Genomic DNA, 17,594 nt, shown 5'->3' with positions numbered 1-17,594 from the left:
GACTTATAATCTAAAGTGGGATTTTCTTGCAAATAAAAAGTAGATTACATCAAATGAGTTTAAAAGTTGCTTTGCCCTCTCTTTCGTCTCATCATCAGCAACAAACCAGACCAAATATAAAAGAAAGAGAGGGAAAGAGACGAATTAGATGAAAGATTGAATTTCTGTTCTATACACAATCAAATTTCTTGGTTGTTGATCTCCTTCCTCTCTCTCACTTCCATCTATCCTCAGAGAAAAAGAGAAAGACAAGATAAAGAGCTCTTCAGATTTTTCCAACAAAACAAAAAAAACGAATCCTCATTTCTTGATATTATCCAATGGTTCAAGGTTGTCCTCACGGCTCATTCACCCTAAACCCTGAGATTCTAACCCTCCAATCCGTGTTGTGATTCCCAAGTCAGGGAGGAGTCTCTGCCAGCTATATGTTTGTTTGGTTAGGGTCCTCTGTTTGTCGAACCGGGAGGAGTTGAAAACCCAGGTCTCAGATTAAGGGACTTCAGTTTCAGATGCTCGCTTAATAGCTGCTGTGACACATGATCAGACAAGACTGGTTGGTTGTCCTTGTTCCAGTTATACCCCGGTTGGATCGAACCGTTGTTGTCCCAAAATACATGAGGAGGTGTCCTTGGACTACTCCGAGGCTGTCTAGGCTCCTGAAAATAGCTGTTGGTGTAGAAGTTTCCTGCACTTCCGGGGTTTCTGCTTGATCCTATCCCTTCTTGCAACAAGTTGATTGTGGTCTGTCTCTGGTGATGGAAAGGGATGGCTCCACCTCCCGCAGTTAAAGGTGTTGATGAGCCGGAGAGAACATGGGGACTAGATATCGGGGATGGAGATCTTCTTCCGCTAATATGCGGCGAATGCGAGTGGAAGATTGGACTACCGACTGGTGAAATCGGGCAGGACATGTTCCTAGGAGACTGGGATGTACTGTGACCAAAAGAAAGAAAGTTAAGCCACAAACATGTTTAGATGCTTAGAAAATGAAGTGGCTAATAAGGTACCTGAATCCCAAGCCAGGTTTTAATCCTTTCTGCTGGTAATTGCTTGTATCTTCCGAGTCTAACGGGAGGCTCCTTGTGTGTCCAATGTCCTGAAAACAGACAGATTTGTCAGGCAACCAGAAGCACAGGGATTGAGGAAAACAAGAGAGATTTGTAATACCAGTGATCTCATGGTGCTTGACGCTACATTCATAGATTCTGCAGACTCGGCAATCACAAGAGGCCTTTCCAACGGCATCACGTTTTTAACAAAAGCGTGCTCTAAAAGCTTAGCAGCTGTTGGACGATTTGCGGGGTTTCTTTGTAAGCATTTTCTCACAAAATCCTTCCCTTCTTCAGATAAATGATTAGGGATATCTGGAAGGTCCTTGCTGTTTCCAATCTTGAACATAGCAGGAACCTGTAAAGAACAACACATGTATGAGGATGGAAAGGTTTCACTTCACTAAGTCTCTTGTTTTCTTTAGTACTTGATAATTCACTAACCCCTTCATACTGGCTCCATGGAGGTTTCGTTGTAGCCATTTCTAAAACAGTACATCCGAGACTCCATATGTCGACCGCAAGGTTACTGCCACTTGAGTTCTGTATCACCTGATATCCATAACGCAAGGTATAAAGCATCAGCTTATAGCCTATCAGCATGAAACTAATGTTTGTAGCAGCATACTGACCTCAGGTGCCATCCAATATGGGCTTCCCTTGAATGATAAAGGACCAGATTGAGCAGTTATCTGCATTTCGTTCATGAATTTGTATTAGAATTATGCAAACATGTCTATCTGGAGTTGAAGCAAAATTTCAAACAAGACAAGAGCACAAGATTGAAGAGAACATTTCCATACATGTTTTGCCATCCCAAAATCAGCCACTTTTACCCGTCCATGAGGATCCACCAATATATTTGCTCCTTTGATGTCCCTGAACATAGTTAAAATCCATAATCACTTGATTCTCCACTGAAGGAAACCGATGAATCAGGACAATGTATAGAAAAAGGCTCACCTATGAACAGTGTTTTTAGCGTGCAAGTACGCGAGACCTGATAAAATTTGTTGTGTGTAGTTACGGATTGCATTCTCACCAAACTGTCCGTACTCCTGAAGAAGCTTATAGATAGAACCACCAGAGACATACTCCAGATATATATACAACTTGTCATCTACCTGTATGTGGGCAAGGATGTAAGAGAAGCATAGGCATTTGCATGAATTAGTTGAGCTGAAACAGCTGCTAGTATCCTCAGCGTGGTATCAGAGAACAGAAAGATCAACAAAATATCTGTAAGACTTACAGTTTCAGAGCCATAATACTGCACTATATTAGGGTGTCGTAAACGGCTTAGAACTGCAATCTCCTGTGAGAGTCAGTTATTAAAAAAGAAACTTAAATGTTAGCAAACTCAAGAGACTAACTGCACTTAAAACTTAAATGTGATGATTTGCAACTCACCTGGCCCAATTGTTGGGCACTCTCCCTTGACTTGGCATCATCAGAGCATAAAGTAACCTCTTTCATTGCACACATCTCACCACTTTCACTGAGGAAGAAAACATAGCTGATCAAAACCAGGAGTGGCATAGAAATAAAACATGCATGGTCTTTCCAATTAGAAACTACAAACCTGTTGAAACCAAGATACACATGTCCAAAGCTGCCCATCCCCAGCAATCTCCCTTTTTTCCATCTTGATCCAGGGCTTACTGTAGCCTCTGCCCTTGCTGGACTACGAGGAACAGACGGGGATGTAGCTGCCGAATATGTCGGAGACAACGGAAAAGTATTTGATATTAATAACGGCGGGAGAGGCAGACGGTGGCTTTGCTGTTTGCTATCATCAAGCCGTCTAGTAGGAGAGCCAGTGGTTGATCCTCCAGCTCGAGGATGAAGAGGCGTGACGGCGCCACTCTGTATTCTTGAGCTAGGACCAGGACTCGTCATTCTTGGGCTAGGCACAGGGGAACATTCAGGGCTACACCTGCTCTGAGGCCAAAACAGCTGAGCAGACATATCTCCACCGATGGAGTTGTTACCCGAGTTGTAACCTGAACCCGGGCTCGAACACTGTCCGGATCCAAGCAAGGAAACATCTGGATATGGTTTGCCAATCAACAACCCATGGTTTGAGACCTGATCTGGAACAAATGATCTCATTGGACTCCTTGAAGGACTAGAAAGCAAGCTGTCTGGAGCACTGCAGAGCACTAGGTCCCGTTTTGGGATTTGTAGATTCTTCACATGAGTCCCCAGAGGTCTCCGGTTTTTGTGGGACAGATTTGGGACAGGCTTGAACATCTCAGCTGAGTTTTTGTTACTATGCATTGGCTGATCCCTATACATATAAGAGTGAATAACAATATGTTTAATATAGCAAGACATAGAGTGAGATAAAGTGAGAGAGAGAGAGAGAACTCACCTTGAAGAAATGTTTAGTGCAGTTCTGTTCCCATTCTCACAATCAGAAGCCAATGGACTAAGAATAGAATCAGATGGATTGTCACCCACAGAGCTTCCACTAGACACAGAAGCAGTGGTGAAATCAGCCTCAGCACCGATACTATCAGGCACATTGGAAGCACCACCACCACCATGTGGCTTCGGAAGTGGCAAACTAGCATTGGAACCTGGTCTCTGCGATCCAGAGTCAATGCGAGTCACAGCAGTACGGAGAGCAGGACGAGGGAGAGGCACAGCGGGAGACCTCGCTGCGAAGCTCTGACAGCGTGAAACCCGAGTAGAAGGAGATGGAGATCTCGATGGTAGTCTAGATATAGCTCCTCTCTCAGACACAATCTCATCACGTCGTCTCCTTGACGACTTTCTTGAACGACAACTAGACTTATCCTCGGAACCAAACCCTAGTTTCCGGTTAAAGGCGTCGATGATACTCTCCTTGCTGGATTTCTTCTTTTCATCTTTTGATGAATGTTTGCTCCACCAAGGCATGATCTTTACTATATAACTCTTTTCTTTTAAAAAGATGCTGTTCGTTCCACACTAGAGAGTAAGTATCCTTTTGACCACTTCAGAGATCATACTCGGTTGACCCAACAGAGGTCAACAATTGAAATAAAGTCCCAATTTAAACGCCATTTTTTAATAATCCCACTAGCGTCTGACCAATTCAGAGAAAGAAGCAGCTGAAAGATCTGATTACAAAAAAAAACAAAAACACAAAGTTAGGGTTTCAGCTCCATCACTCCCCAGAAGATATGATATCAATGAGAATCTCCTGCAATAAAAAAAAAATGAATGTGATCATCTTCTAACCATAGCTACTCTGAGATCCACTGCCAACAGTAAACTTTAAAGTTTCAACCTTTTGAAACAGATCTACACAGACAAGTTCCATTAAAGGAAACCTAGACACAGCAGAGATGATAAACCCACCATTCAATCTCAATTTGTCTCAAATCCACAGACAGAGACAAAAAGACCCAAATCAAAAAGTTTCAAACTTTCAGGGTGAAATTGATCATGGGAAGGTGCCTAATCGAGACCTAGTTCTTACCAGATTTTTCAGCAGCTTCAATCGAGAGAAAAAAAGCTGAGAGTCGGAGGAGCAATCGAGAATCCAGGGAGGCGTCAGATCCCTAAATTTGATGCTGACAAGTGAATATAGCTTCTTCCACTTTGCAGTGTGATAAGACTCTCTGAGGAGATAACGAAGACGAAGAGGTGTGTGTAGAGAGAGAGAGAGAGAGAGAGAGAGTAAGAAGTGTTAGAGAGAGAGCGCGTTCGAAGAAAGCATTCACTCTCAGATTTCTTCCTTGTTGCTGCGTTAATCCTTTTTAGTAACTGATATAATGATACTTACTCATTATTGGGATTTATTTGTGTTTAATTGATTTTTATTTTATCCTTTTTTATATTTATGGGAAAAAAGACAACGTCAATGGAAAACAAACTGAAATGACAAAGCTCTGATTGTATTCTGATTTTTTTTCTTTTTACATATTAGATGGGCACATATATTATCAAAATATCATTTATTTTTGAAAGTTAAATTGTATGATCGATAAAAGATACTTGTAGGTGTATGTTCTTTTAAAACTGTTTTTATAAATATTTATATATTCTATAGATTATGTTTTTCTTATTTTGTAAAATAACCGAAACAGTTTTGAAAGAAAACTATTCTAAATTTGATAAGCGGATTAAGTTGATGAATACGAATATTTGTTTCTTAGTTGTCTTAGTAGTATTTATTAACCAATGCTAAGTTTGCTTAATTGATAGTTTTTGGTGATTATCGACAAATGTGGGAAGAAATATCACATTACTCTAAATCATTGGGTGCCGAATAGAAACTACCATACTTGATAGATTCAGATATAAAACAAGTATCATCTTTTTCTTCATGTGCCTGATTGATCAATCAATTATAAAAAACAAATCTGAGAGAAACTTGATTTTTCTCATGTTAAATATATACAAAGATTTTGCCAAAAATAGATAATAATAATAATAAGATTAGAATACACAACACCACAACTACGTATCTAAAATAGAAAAAAAACTGTTATTAACCAAAAACATAAGAAAACAAACACAAACACCAAAATAAAAAGCATATTTTATTTGATTACATTGTGGTAATCAACATCTTTGTCGATAAATTATCCGTTTTAATAACGTTTTTTAGAATTTTCTATATATTATTTGAAGATCTTTTAAAAAATTATAATTTCAATTTATATTAATTGTAAAATGAATTTGCTTAGATGTCATTCCCTAATTTATTCTTAAGGCTAATGTGGCACACTTAGAAAAACTTTGGACAAACCTTAATCTAATTTTTATTTTCTTAGAGCAGTTTAATATTTGAAGACATTAAAAGGGACCACATTTTATACATACGGCGTTATAAAGAGAATCATGTATGATATATATTTCTAAAGTCTTTATGTACATTAACATATATTGAAGAAACCATTATGGCACTGGCCTTAATGTTTTTTCCAAATGTTCTTCGGTATTACAAAGTCATTTAAGAGTCTGTTAACTATTAAATATAAAGTTTTCAACATTTGGTTATTCCTCTGGTCACTTACAGTCCCTACACTGTGTAGAAAAAGAATAAATTAACAGACCATTTGGTGCTAAAAAAACTAAGTACATAGCATACTAGAACATCAATATTGTCGAAAAGAAAACAAAGCAAGACTTTGAAATTTTAGCTTCATCGTTATACATTGTCCGCAATATTTCACAAACCTTGGAGTTAACAAATTGTACTTTTTTTTTTAAAAAAAAAAAAAAACAAATTGTACTTTTCATAACAAACAATGTACTTTACATTGTCCGCGGTAAACTGGTTTCCATTATTATATTTTACATTCGGATAAATTAAATTTAACCGATTCGATTTCTGTCCATTTAACATGGAACATTCTCATGATCATACATTACCTATTCAAAACCTACCGCTACCGTGTATACTTTTATGATAAACTAACCATCTTTTATATGGTTTACTAATGAAGATATGTTTATGATATGACTTACATAATGAACAGAAAATACTAGTCATTGAAATACTTTGTATTGCCATTTTCTGTTACTTTTTTCTTGAACTAAGAATTCTGACATACATATAGAACCAAATATTTGCATGTATATTACACCAATACTAACCGAAATCATTTATGTGGTTTAAAAAGAGATATATCATATATATTTGAGCTGTTGTACTCATTTTTAAAATATATCAATACAAAATACCTTTATATCATATCAAATTACTGCCATTGTATATATATATATATATATATATATATATATAGCATATCTAAATTATATATAACAATAACCTACTTCTTATACCAGATCTCAATAATAATTTTGATGATAAAATATTTTCCATAAGTATTATTAGAAAGGAATTACAATTTATTTATAGTATATTTTTATATATTCCAATTTTCTTGTATTTAATAATAACTTATATATTATTACTATATTTACTATATTAATTATAAATATATTTCGACAATATTGTAATTTTAGAGTGGTATATTATGATAGTTACAAATACATCTTTAACATCAATCTAAAAAGAAATTTAAAATTAAGAATTTGAGAATTTTTTTGTAAACCATTTGTTAAGAGATTTGTATGGCGACACTATAATATTTACATCACATTTTCTAAAATCTACTTCTTTATTATCGATTCAAATTATTTTATATATATTTATTATCATGTGAAAAGCACAGTATAAATTATATAGGCAAAATATTGGATTGGTATGTTATTAAAAATATATATATGTGGACACAGTACTATCATCAAAAAGACTTAATAATCCAACAGAACATTAAACGTTAACCAATTTTATTCTATTTTCCAAATAAAAAATAAAACAGCATTTTAACGCGGATATTATCTTACTTTAATTTAGTTTTTCCAAACTATTTATAATAATATAAATATTACGAATGATATTTGAAAAAGTTATCAGTTATTGTATGGTCTATAAGTTTCAAAATAAATAAATAAATAAATTTGCAAGCTTACAAAAACAAAATTGATGTTTGAAAGAAACCTAAAAATGATGTCCAATAAATCGTAAAATTATTAAAACGTCAAAATGTTGTATTGTGAATGTAGTGCACTTTCCAAAGAAGATTCCAAATAGTTTTCAAATACAAACCTATCCCAAATTTTAAAAACGGTTGCACGATTTTAACTCATAGAGCCAAGAAAATATGATGATTCTCTTGTACTAATACTTTACAAAAACATCTGAAAATTCTTTAACAAATCTTAGAACAGAAAACCCAATAGTAGTGTTGATAAAAAAAATCCAATAGTATACGTATATAAGCTTATGTCAGCATTCTTCTTTCCAAAACATGTTAAGACATCAACCACCTAAGACTAGATGTGTATGCATGCATCTTTGTTTCTACCTGAAGAGGATGAACGAAAATAATAAAAAGAAAATAAATGAAAAGTGCACAAAAAAAAGGAAAAGCAAGAGTGGCACAACCGGTAGCTAGGCAACCACCGGGCTGGCCGGCCTTGGGTGTTAAGACTGATAACTTGATTTACAATGGATATTATTATTCTTGATTTATGTTAACTTAATTGTTGAATTGCCAAATTGGTGCTTTATGTATTATCCTCAGATATGGGATAATACGTAAATACTTTCCAAGCACTGGGTGCTTAGTGAAAAGAAAAAGATGCAACAAGTATGTGACAGGAGGACGCATGATGTGTTCCAACACGTCACCAAATTCATCTTGAGTTCTTGATGGTCCGATCAGAGAATAGTGATGTCACCCAAGGCTTTTGTAGGATGCGTTATCATCTGTAAAGCACATACCAAAATGTATAAGATGAATGAATCATCCATGATAATTGTTATTATAAAGTTAAGGTACGTGTATAGGCTATAAACACGACTTAAAGATATATACTATAGTTTATGCATCAACAACAGATTTTTTTTTTTTTGAGAAAGCATCAACAGTGACAACAGATTTATAAAGATTATATTAGGTAGACACCATATCAGAGTATTTGAAGATATGATTCTGTTAGAATAATACAGTTTATGATATATTTTATCCAAATCTAATAATGTATTAGTCACTCTATGATTAAATACTACTTTGAAAACCAAAATTGGTACAAATTCTTGGATTGAAAATCACTTAATCATTCTTTCTGTTGCTTTTAACAGAAGAAAATCAAGAATGTTTAAGACATCTTTAAAATGAGAAACAAAGCTCAAATAAGAAAATTCACATACAAATAAAAAGTAGATCAGATATAAACAGTAACTAAACCTAAAATTTTGTTTATAATCCTAGAAAGGGTTCAAAAGATAAAATAGATCAGTCTCATTGGCTTACAATATTATAAATAAGTATCAACTATTGTATTATACTATTTTCTTAGCGTAAGTGTTTAAAAGAGAAAAAGCAAGTGTGAACTCATGCAGCTCGAGTATGTAGAAACTATAATTAAATAAACATCATATAATAATAAGGATTTCATAGAGATTTTCAATTAACTAATAGTATATCTTACTGGTATGTACCTAACCATGGCCCTTTTGAAAACTGAAACATCTAAGTATCAACTATTGTAAGATTCGTCAAATTTAATAAACAAAGCCATATACAACAGCTAACATCAGCAAGATATTTATTACGAAACCAAAAAAGAGAAGAATTTATCCCTAAGATCCTGAGCATGATCATCTAGAAATCTTTATATAAGTTAAGAACATCACATTGTCTATAATAAAAATCTAATATTTTTTTTTGATTATCTTTGGTATCTCTGACTTATGGAAAGACAAGACGAATCTCTAAAAACAGATAAACCATACATGGACTATCTTTTCTGGTATTCAAATAACGGAACCAAGATGATTTTGTAGTGGTTTTATCTCAAAAAGTAGTGGGGGCATGGTAAAAAATATAACCAAATTATTATATATTAATTAAACATTCAGCTAAACTAATTAAAATCTACAAGTGAAGCGGGGTCACATGACCCCCCCTCCCCTCCTCAGCTACATAGCTCCGCCCCTGGTCATAAGCAATGTGACCATATGGCCACATGTAAAACTAGCAGTTCGTACTGAAAACTAAAGATTACTAGCTGATTTCCATTCTTTATTCTTGAACAAGATTTTTTTGTGTTGTTTGTGTCCAAACCGTTTTCCAAATTAAGATTTTATATATTTAACTAAATCTTCAGGTGAAAGTTAGACTTTGGTGTACTTGATTGCATCACATAGAAGGACAAATCGTCGTTGTTCTTGGTCGAATCCCCATGTTCATCAACTGCTCTGTACATTCTGAAATCATCTCTTGGAGAAGTTTTGGAGCAGCATTAAGAACTAATCATGTTGTAGACATCTCATGGAGAAGTTTAATCACAGCATCGACCCTCTTAGCCCTACAACATCCGTCTATTAGGATATCGAAAGTGAGACACACTAGGAGAGCAGCCCTTGCTAGTACCATTAAATCAAACAATGCACTTCGTATCATAAAGACGATTATGCTTGCATGCACCTCATTGTATAATTCTCCAGCCTCATAAAACCTTCCTTCTTTAACAAATGCCTTGAATGTGAATGTATCAGGATTTAATCCCCTACGGAACATCTCATCTTATATATGTAAAGTGGTCTTGAAAATGAATGAAAAGACACGTTCTTATCTCTTTTTTTCTTCTCTCATTACGCGTCGTTTGTGTTAATACTTAATATACAGCCAAGCCCACTTGTTGCCGGGAGCCCACCTAGTTCGTTCGTATACATTTTTACAAGAACCATATAACTAATTTGAATGCCTGTCAATTTTTCTTTCTTTTCTCTGATTTGTTTGCGAAAGTAATTTCGTTGAACTTTTCAAACTTTGACATTTCTCCGTCTCTATATCACTCAACAACTGTTGTCATTAGTACCATTTGCAATTTCCTCCTTCCACAAAAGACTTATCCTCTCACATGGCTTCTTCCTCTTCTTCTCGGCCACGCACATGGAGATACAGTGTCTTCACGAGCTTCCACGGACCAGACGTCCGTAAAACCTTTCTCAGTCATCTACGCAAACAGTTTAACAACAATGGCATTTCGATGTTCGATGATCAGAGGATCGAGAGAGGCCAGACCATTGCCCCTGAACTCATAACAGCCATTAGGGAGTCGAGGATCTCGATCGTGGTGCTCTCTAAGTACTATGCCTCTTCAAGCTGGTGTTTAGATGAGTTGGTGGAGATTTTCAAGTGCAAGGAAGATAAGAACCAAATAGTGATGACGGTCTTTTACGGTGGAGTAGATCCATCCGATGTGCGGAAACAAACCGGAGATTTTGGGGATGTTTTCAAGAAAACTTGTGCTCGTAAAACCGAAGAGGAGAGGCGTAAATGGAGTCAAGCTTTGACATATGCTGGCAACATAGCCGGTGAACACTTTCTTAACTGGTACATTTACTTTCCCTCAATTAATTTTCTTTATGAATCTAAAAGATCTTATTGAGTTCTGAATGTTCATGTGGGACTTTATTAATATATATAAGACGCGTTCCCTATCTTTTTATATACATCTATAATTAAAACTATATATTAGCTTACCATTAATAATAATTATTATAAATTTATGAGTGTCTTGCCGAGAGAGATGTTGATAATCCTATACTGATCCTTGTTAGTTACAACTTACAATCAAGAACACAAGACCAGAACGTAGACCCTCCCCACTAGCCACTAGTATAATTTTTCACTGGCCGCCAATAGAATATGCAAATCACTTTCACATCTGACTTCTCATAAGCACGGTGACTTCGATGATTGAAAAGATTGCTAGAGATGTTTCCAACAAATTAAATGCTACTGTCTCTAACGATTTTGAAGACATGGTTGGCATTGAAGCACACTTGGAGAAGATGCAGTCTTTTTTACATTTAGATGATGAGGATGGAGTGATGCTTGTTGGGATCTGTGGCCCTGCAGGCATTGGTAAGACCACTATTGCCAGGGCTTTACATAGCCGACTCTCTAGCACTTTCCAGCTTTCTTGTTTTATGGAGAATCTTAGAGGAAGCTGTAACAATGGTCCTGACGAGTATGGATTGAAGCTGCGTTTACAAGAGCTGCTTCTGTCAAAGACTCTAAACCAAAATGGTATGAGGAAAAACCATTTAGGTATGATGCGGCAAAGGCTATGTGACCAGAAAGTTCTTATCGTTCTTGATGATGTGGATGATCTGCAGCAGCTTGAAGCTTTGGCTAATGACACTAACTGGTTTGGTCCTGGAAGCAGGATTATCGTAACCACAGAAGATCAAGAGCTTTTGGAGCAATTTGGTATCCACAATACATACCACGTGGACTTTCCAACTACGGAAGAGGCTTGTAAGATCCTTTGTATGTATGCTTTTAAGCGGAGCTGGGCACCATATGGTTTTGAAAAGCTTGCCGAAAGAGCAACGGAGCTTTGTAGTAACCTTCCATTGGGTCTCCGTGTCATGGGTTCAATGTTACGCGGAAAGAAAGAAGAGGACTGGGAAGGTTTATTGCATAGGCTAGAAAAGAGGAGTATACCAAAGATCAATGCAGTACTAAGAGTTGGATTTGACAGTTTACATGAGAACGATCAAACTCTGTTTCTCCTCATAGCAGTCTTCTTCAATTACGCATACGTTGATCATGTGAAAGCAATGCTCGCAGACAGTAACTTGGATGTCAGATTTGGGTTAAAAACCCTCGCCTATAAATCTCTCATACAGTTATCGATCAACGGAGAAATAGTGATGCACAAGTTATTACAGAAAGTGGGTATACAAGCAAATAAAAGTCAGGAGCCTTGGAAACGTAAAGTCCTAACTGATACGGATGATATTCTCGATGCTCTAGAAAACGATTTTGTAAGTTCTTTATGATGGATCTGTTAAAACCGGGTCATTTGGCAAAGGCTCCAGATATTTACCTATTTCTCTCTCTCTCATAATTTATTCTATTTTGAATCTTATTTAGGGTTGTAGTGGAAGTTTGATGGGGATACGTTTTGATATATCTACAATCAAAGACAGCATAGAAATAAGCCCAAGAGCTTTGAAAAGAATGCGTAATCTACGATTTCTCCGGATCTACAACACAAGATGGGATGGAAATAATAGAGTGCATGTACCCGACGACATGGACTTTCCACCTCGTCTGAAGTTATTACATTGGGAGGAATTTCCAGGAGCGTGTCTTCCTCATACACTTAGACTGGAAAATCTTGTGGAACTCGATTTCGGAAATAGCAAGCTCAAGCATTTGTGGAAAGGAACCCAGGTTTGTTTTTTATAATTTTTTTACTGTGAAAATGACATTAGAAATCTAGGTGGAATTTAACGATAAATCTCTCATACGAATCTGAGTTAAGCTAGCACCCTTTATATTCGTTTATGAAAATCTCTCATACGAATCTGAGAAATAGTGATACAGTTAACCCTTTATATTCGTTTATGAAAAAAAATGTGGCAGAAAATCTTTATTCATCTCTACTAAAAAATCAACAAAATAATAACCCCAAATTTACTTTTTACACCATTTTTAAAAAAAAAAATGAACAAGACATGTATTTTAATTTTTAAAAAAATAAAAATCAATAATCCATTAACATATGATTTTGTTTAGATTGTGAGTTAATTTACATGCACTAAGCAATAAACTAAAGGTGTGTATTTGTCTCATCATTTATGAAAATTCGTATGCTATTGTGCTGTTTAACATTCAACCAATAATAACACAAATCCGACTCTATTCTTGTTTTTTTTTTTCTGGAATTACTAAAGATTATGATTGTTTTTCGTACTTCCCCCATCATGTGTCGATTTTCTTTTTTTTTGTAAACCATGCATGTGTCGATTTTTCTTTTGCTGTGTTGTTTCATATTCAGCCTCTTGGATATCTTAAGAAGCTGAATTTGACCGCGTCATTTTATTTGGAGGAACTCCCGGATCTTGCGAAGGCTACTAATCTCGAGATTTTGGACGTGAGTCAATGCGAGGGTTTGGTAGAGATTCATTCCTCTGTTGGAAATCTTCATAAACTAGAGAGCTTGGAAATGGGTCTATGTAGTAACCTAGAGGTTGTTCCGAGTCTCTTCAACTTGGCATCTCTTGAACTAGTCGGGTTAGTGGGATGCGACAAATTGAGGAAACTCCCAGATATTCCCCCGACCGTCGCAGAACTCACAATCGTAGACACGATGCTAGAAGAATTTACCGCATCGATTAGACTCTGGTCTCGTCTCGACTGTCTCATAATAGTTGGCGGTGTCATTCCAAGTGTATTTTGGACAAAGCCACATGTAGTAAAATTGATGGTAGAGAGAAGTGGCGCAGATATTGAGAGAATTCCAGATTGCTTCAAAGATCTTAAGAGCTTGGAAGAGCTTTCTATATTCGGATGTCCAAAACTTGTATCACTACCAGAGTTTCCAAGGTCGCTCAAGGTACTATGGGTACACAACTGTGAATCACTGGAGACACTAGTAACTTTCCCTTTTGACTCTCAGATTGAAAAGCTCTATTTCACCGACTGCTTAAAATTAAAATTGGATGAAGCTGAAGCAAGGAGAATAATTGTCCAGCAGCGATCATGTCAGGCATTCTTACCAGGAAGAGAGATACCTGAAGAGTTCAATCACCGGGCTATAGGAAACTCCTTGACCATCAGTTCAAATGCCTTCTTCGGATTTAAGATGTGTGTCATGGTTTCCCATATATCAGAGATGGATAATGCTTTCGATGTAGAATTAATGTGCCGCATAAGCATAAACGGTTGCCCCACGGAGAATTGCATATTTTCTATTCCCATTAGAGTCCAATCCGAACATCTGGCTATATTTAAAACCGGAACTACTCTTAGGAAAGACGAACAGTTCAGCGAGATATTGTTTGAATTCAGCTGCTCATCCCAGGACTTGGCAATTGTTGAATGTGGTGTCCAGATCCTGCAGGTAGAAGCAACCAATTCAGAACTCCTGTCGGAAACCGACGATGGAAGTCTCTCTGATGAGAGCTTTGAGTTGGACGAATCACCAGTAGAGATCGTTGAGGATTTGCATGGGAGCCTTGAGTCATATGATGATGCATCACGACTAGAGACCACCCATGATGATTTATTTCCTCCCACTTTATTTTCCTTCGGATTTTGATTCCTAGTTTTTTATTTTGTATTTTTTTTTCCTTTCATAGTATGTCACATCATAGTATTTCTGTACTAGTTTTAAGACTCCAGTAATGTTATCTTGTTGTGATTGACTTGGCCATTACAAAATGTTCACTAGTTGTGTATGGACCTTAGCTATGTACTTCTCCAACCAAAATATCAGGGTGGTCGTAACCGAAACTCTGGAAGCTAATTCCAGTAGCAGTTTCATTACAACACATAGGAATAAGTGTTGATTCATCCTTTCTATTTTGTTGGGGAAAAGAACGACACAGCCAACCATCTCATCTTTCAATGCCGGTGTATCGAAAGAGATATGGAATCTGGTCTATAGATCTCATCGAGTTAGATATATCTTCCCGAAACACTCCACTAACACCAATCACAATTATGTATGGGATTATACCAGACACCATCAACAAGGTCTGCATATATAAGAGCATGTTTTCTTTTTTCTGAAGTAAAACGTTTTCCACAAAAAAGGGTAACAGCAAATCTATAATGCTAATTTTAGATCATAAAAGTTTTTCGAAATATTCTGTGTCACATAATGGTTTGAACAGCTCCTTCAACAAAACAAAATCAAAAGGTAAAACAGAATTCGAAAATAGCTGGCGTTTTAGCATATTATCATCATTCACCGAGAAACTGGCGTTTTTTAGCAGTGTTCATGTACGGTCTCAGAACCCATTCGACCTCTGCCTCATCTTGTTCCAATGTTCCTAATTTCACCTGCAAAGAAACAGCATTGATGTTAATGAACTAGATTGAATCTGCGATATACACAGAATAGACATAAAATATTTTCAAGATACATTTAACAAAACAAATACCATTTTGTAAAAAAAAAATTTTTAAAAAGTTTCAGGTCAGTTATGAAAACCGAGGACTCAAAACAGAATAAACCGAGTGCGTATTACCTGGTAGAGCCGCAACTCAAACCGAGGACCAATTTCTTTTAGCTCAATCGATTTCGGGCCTCCTTCTCCTTTATCATACACATGATTCCTATATACATATTATACACCCCCATAAGAATTTTCAAACAAGTAAACGACACAAAACAAAACATAGTTATCTAGAACTTAGTTACATTATGGAGAGAACTTGTATACCTGAATGAAATGTAATCAGATTCATTAGAAAAAGTAACTATGCGCTTTGCATCAAGTTTAGGAACTGGGAAGATGTGTTTTAAGATGTTCATAACTCTTTTACCCATCTGCCAAAAGATCAAACATGTTTCACATTAGAAACCAAAAAAAAGGAGTAAATCAAATCTACAAAACTCGTTTAAATTGCAATAAAGTAAGTGAAGTGTTCAACTAATATACAGACCTGGGTTGTAAAGCGTTCAAAAATGAGATGAGGATACTGCTCAGACATTTTACCCATTTCTTTCTTGGTTTGAATCTCATGTCTTGTTACCTAAAAACGAAAAGGGGTACTCTGGATTAAGCGAAGCAAAGCAAAGTATTTCAGAAAACACTAAAAAACTCAAAGAGGTACTTACCACATTAAGTAACTGAAAGTAGGCAGTAGGTCCGAACGGGAGATGAGAGATAATAAGACCGTCAGGCTTACCACGGTTCTCAGAAACAAATATCACATCAGTAAAATCATGAGAACGCGCAGTTTCAATAATCTCAGAAATGACCTGCACAAAGAAAAAACAAGTTCAAGTATTATGATCCCTAAAAAGATGTGTATTGTGTATTAAATAAAGGTCACTTAGTGATGGTTACTATTAGTCCACATATGAACAGGAAACAAGATGGTCCAAAAGGATTATTTATAGATACTTGCACTTTGTATGAATTACAAAAAGCCAGAAGAAGACACATACCTGACTACCACGATTCAGTCTACTGGCGTTAGGAAATACATTGTTCAATTCCTGCAAAAAGATTCCACTCAATTAAAATTTCAATCAAGAATGTTTTAAACATGTTATTCATTGACCAAAACTAAACTTTGCTGCTATACCTTGACGAATCGGGTAAGAGGAGCACTTGGATCCCTAGACGTAGTCAACAAAATCTTGGGTTCTTTCTCAGTTGCATTTGCGTATTCATCATCAATATGACTCCGCGGTACTATTTTCCACAAAGCATAATAGTTAGAGAAATAAAACAATAAAAAAATGTAATTGAACAAAAAAAAATACATATCACTACAACATAACCGCATTACTAAGTTTCGAACAGAACACATACAATAAGAAACATAATATAAACAAAAACAAACAGTAACTTTTTCGAACACTAAGCTTCTTACTAATGAATCCATATCAATAACTAGAAGAAACACGACACGAGTAGAATTATTTACCGGCAGTGTTCTGATCTTCGAGATCAATCTCCTGTCGAAGCTTGGCCTCCTCGTTACGGAGCTCAGTAGGAATCGGCTTCCCTTCTGTTTTACACATAAAACAAAGCAATCGAAATCAATGAACAGTGAGAGAAAAACCTTAATAGAGATTGTTAAACGAATCAGTCGGAACCTTGGAGGGCTTCTCTTATCTTGCGCTTCTTCTCGTAGATCTCACGCTCATCACCTTCCAAGTTCTTCCTGTAGAGATACTCTTTTCTCAACCTCACGTTCCTGCGCAACATCTTGATTCGTCGAGAGGGAGGGAGGAGAGGCTACGAAGAAACTCGTTTCCTTTGTGGTGTGGCGATTTAGGGTTTTAGGGAAAGGGGTTTCGGAGTGATGCAATGTGTTTGTTAGTCTATAAAAAAAAGGTGAAACGGATCGTAAGCTTCTTTGGGCCTTTTAGTATATGGGCCTTTAAAAGTTCAAAGTATAACAAATTTTAAAAAGGTGCCCTCACGCAGGATTGAACTACGGACCTTCAGTTTACAAGACTGACGCTCTACCACTGAGCTATAAGGGC

The 17,594-nt window shown here is 36.2% G+C and overlaps 3 protein-coding genes and 1 non-coding gene across 5 annotated transcripts; 1 reads left to right on the top strand and 3 right to left on the bottom strand.

Moving 5' to 3' along the window:
• Positions 1–126: 126 nt before the first annotated feature.
• Positions 127–4,803, bottom strand: LOC108827561 (mitogen-activated protein kinase kinase kinase YODA). The gene is made up of 12 exons (XM_018600980.2): positions 4,519–4,803; positions 3,424–4,239; positions 2,632–3,339; positions 2,460–2,547; positions 2,302–2,364; positions 2,013–2,173; positions 1,853–1,928; positions 1,682–1,741; positions 1,494–1,601; positions 1,168–1,407; positions 1,008–1,096; positions 127–933 (listed from the first exon to the last, which is right to left on the bottom strand). The coding sequence occupies exons 2-12, from the start codon at positions 3,951–3,953 to the stop codon at positions 438–440; spliced, it is 2,619 nt and encodes an 872-aa protein (XP_018456482.1). The 5' UTR covers positions 3,954–4,239; positions 4,519–4,803; the 3' UTR covers positions 127–437.
• A 5,562-nt stretch (positions 4,804–10,365) lies between these two features.
• Positions 10,366–14,806, top strand: LOC108826833 (disease resistance protein RML1A). Of its 2 annotated transcripts, none has more exons than XM_018600179.2 (4): positions 10,366–10,961; positions 11,308–12,402; positions 12,512–12,814; positions 13,422–14,806. In XM_018600179.2, exons 1-4 carry the CDS (start codon positions 10,485–10,487, stop codon positions 14,682–14,684), a joined length of 3,138 nt encoding a protein of 1,045 aa, XP_018455681.1. In that variant the 5' UTR covers positions 10,366–10,484; the 3' UTR covers positions 14,685–14,806. The 2 variants fall into 2 exon arrangements, with proteins under 2 accessions (XP_018455681.1, XP_056849854.1); XM_056993874.1 differs by having other exon boundaries at positions 10,819–10,960; positions 11,390–12,402.
• A 372-nt stretch (positions 14,807–15,178) lies between these two features.
• On the bottom strand, positions 15,179–17,415 carry LOC108826827 (uncharacterized). Its single transcript, XM_018600174.2, has 9 exons — positions 17,202–17,415; positions 17,030–17,113; positions 16,685–16,794; positions 16,545–16,595; positions 16,212–16,355; positions 16,037–16,126; positions 15,814–15,920; positions 15,619–15,706; positions 15,179–15,430 (listed from the first exon to the last, which is right to left on the bottom strand). The coding sequence occupies exons 1-9, from the start codon at positions 17,311–17,313 to the stop codon at positions 15,332–15,334; spliced, it is 885 nt and encodes a 294-aa protein (XP_018455676.1). The 5' UTR covers positions 17,314–17,415; the 3' UTR covers positions 15,179–15,331.
• Positions 17,416–17,522: 107 nt separating this feature from the next.
• Positions 17,523–17,594, bottom strand: TRNAT-UGU (transfer RNA threonine (anticodon UGU)). Its single transcript has one exon. It is a non-coding gene; the product is annotated as a tRNA-Thr (tRNA).

The sequence above is a fragment of the Raphanus sativus genome, chromosome 9, assembly GCF_000801105.2.
Source record: "Raphanus sativus cultivar WK10039 chromosome 9, ASM80110v3, whole genome shotgun sequence".
In the NCBI taxonomy this organism is placed as follows: Eukaryota; Viridiplantae; Streptophyta; class Magnoliopsida; order Brassicales; family Brassicaceae; genus Raphanus; species Raphanus sativus.
Note: the sequence above shows the minus strand (reverse complement) of the source record. Positions and strands in the feature narration are given on the sequence as shown.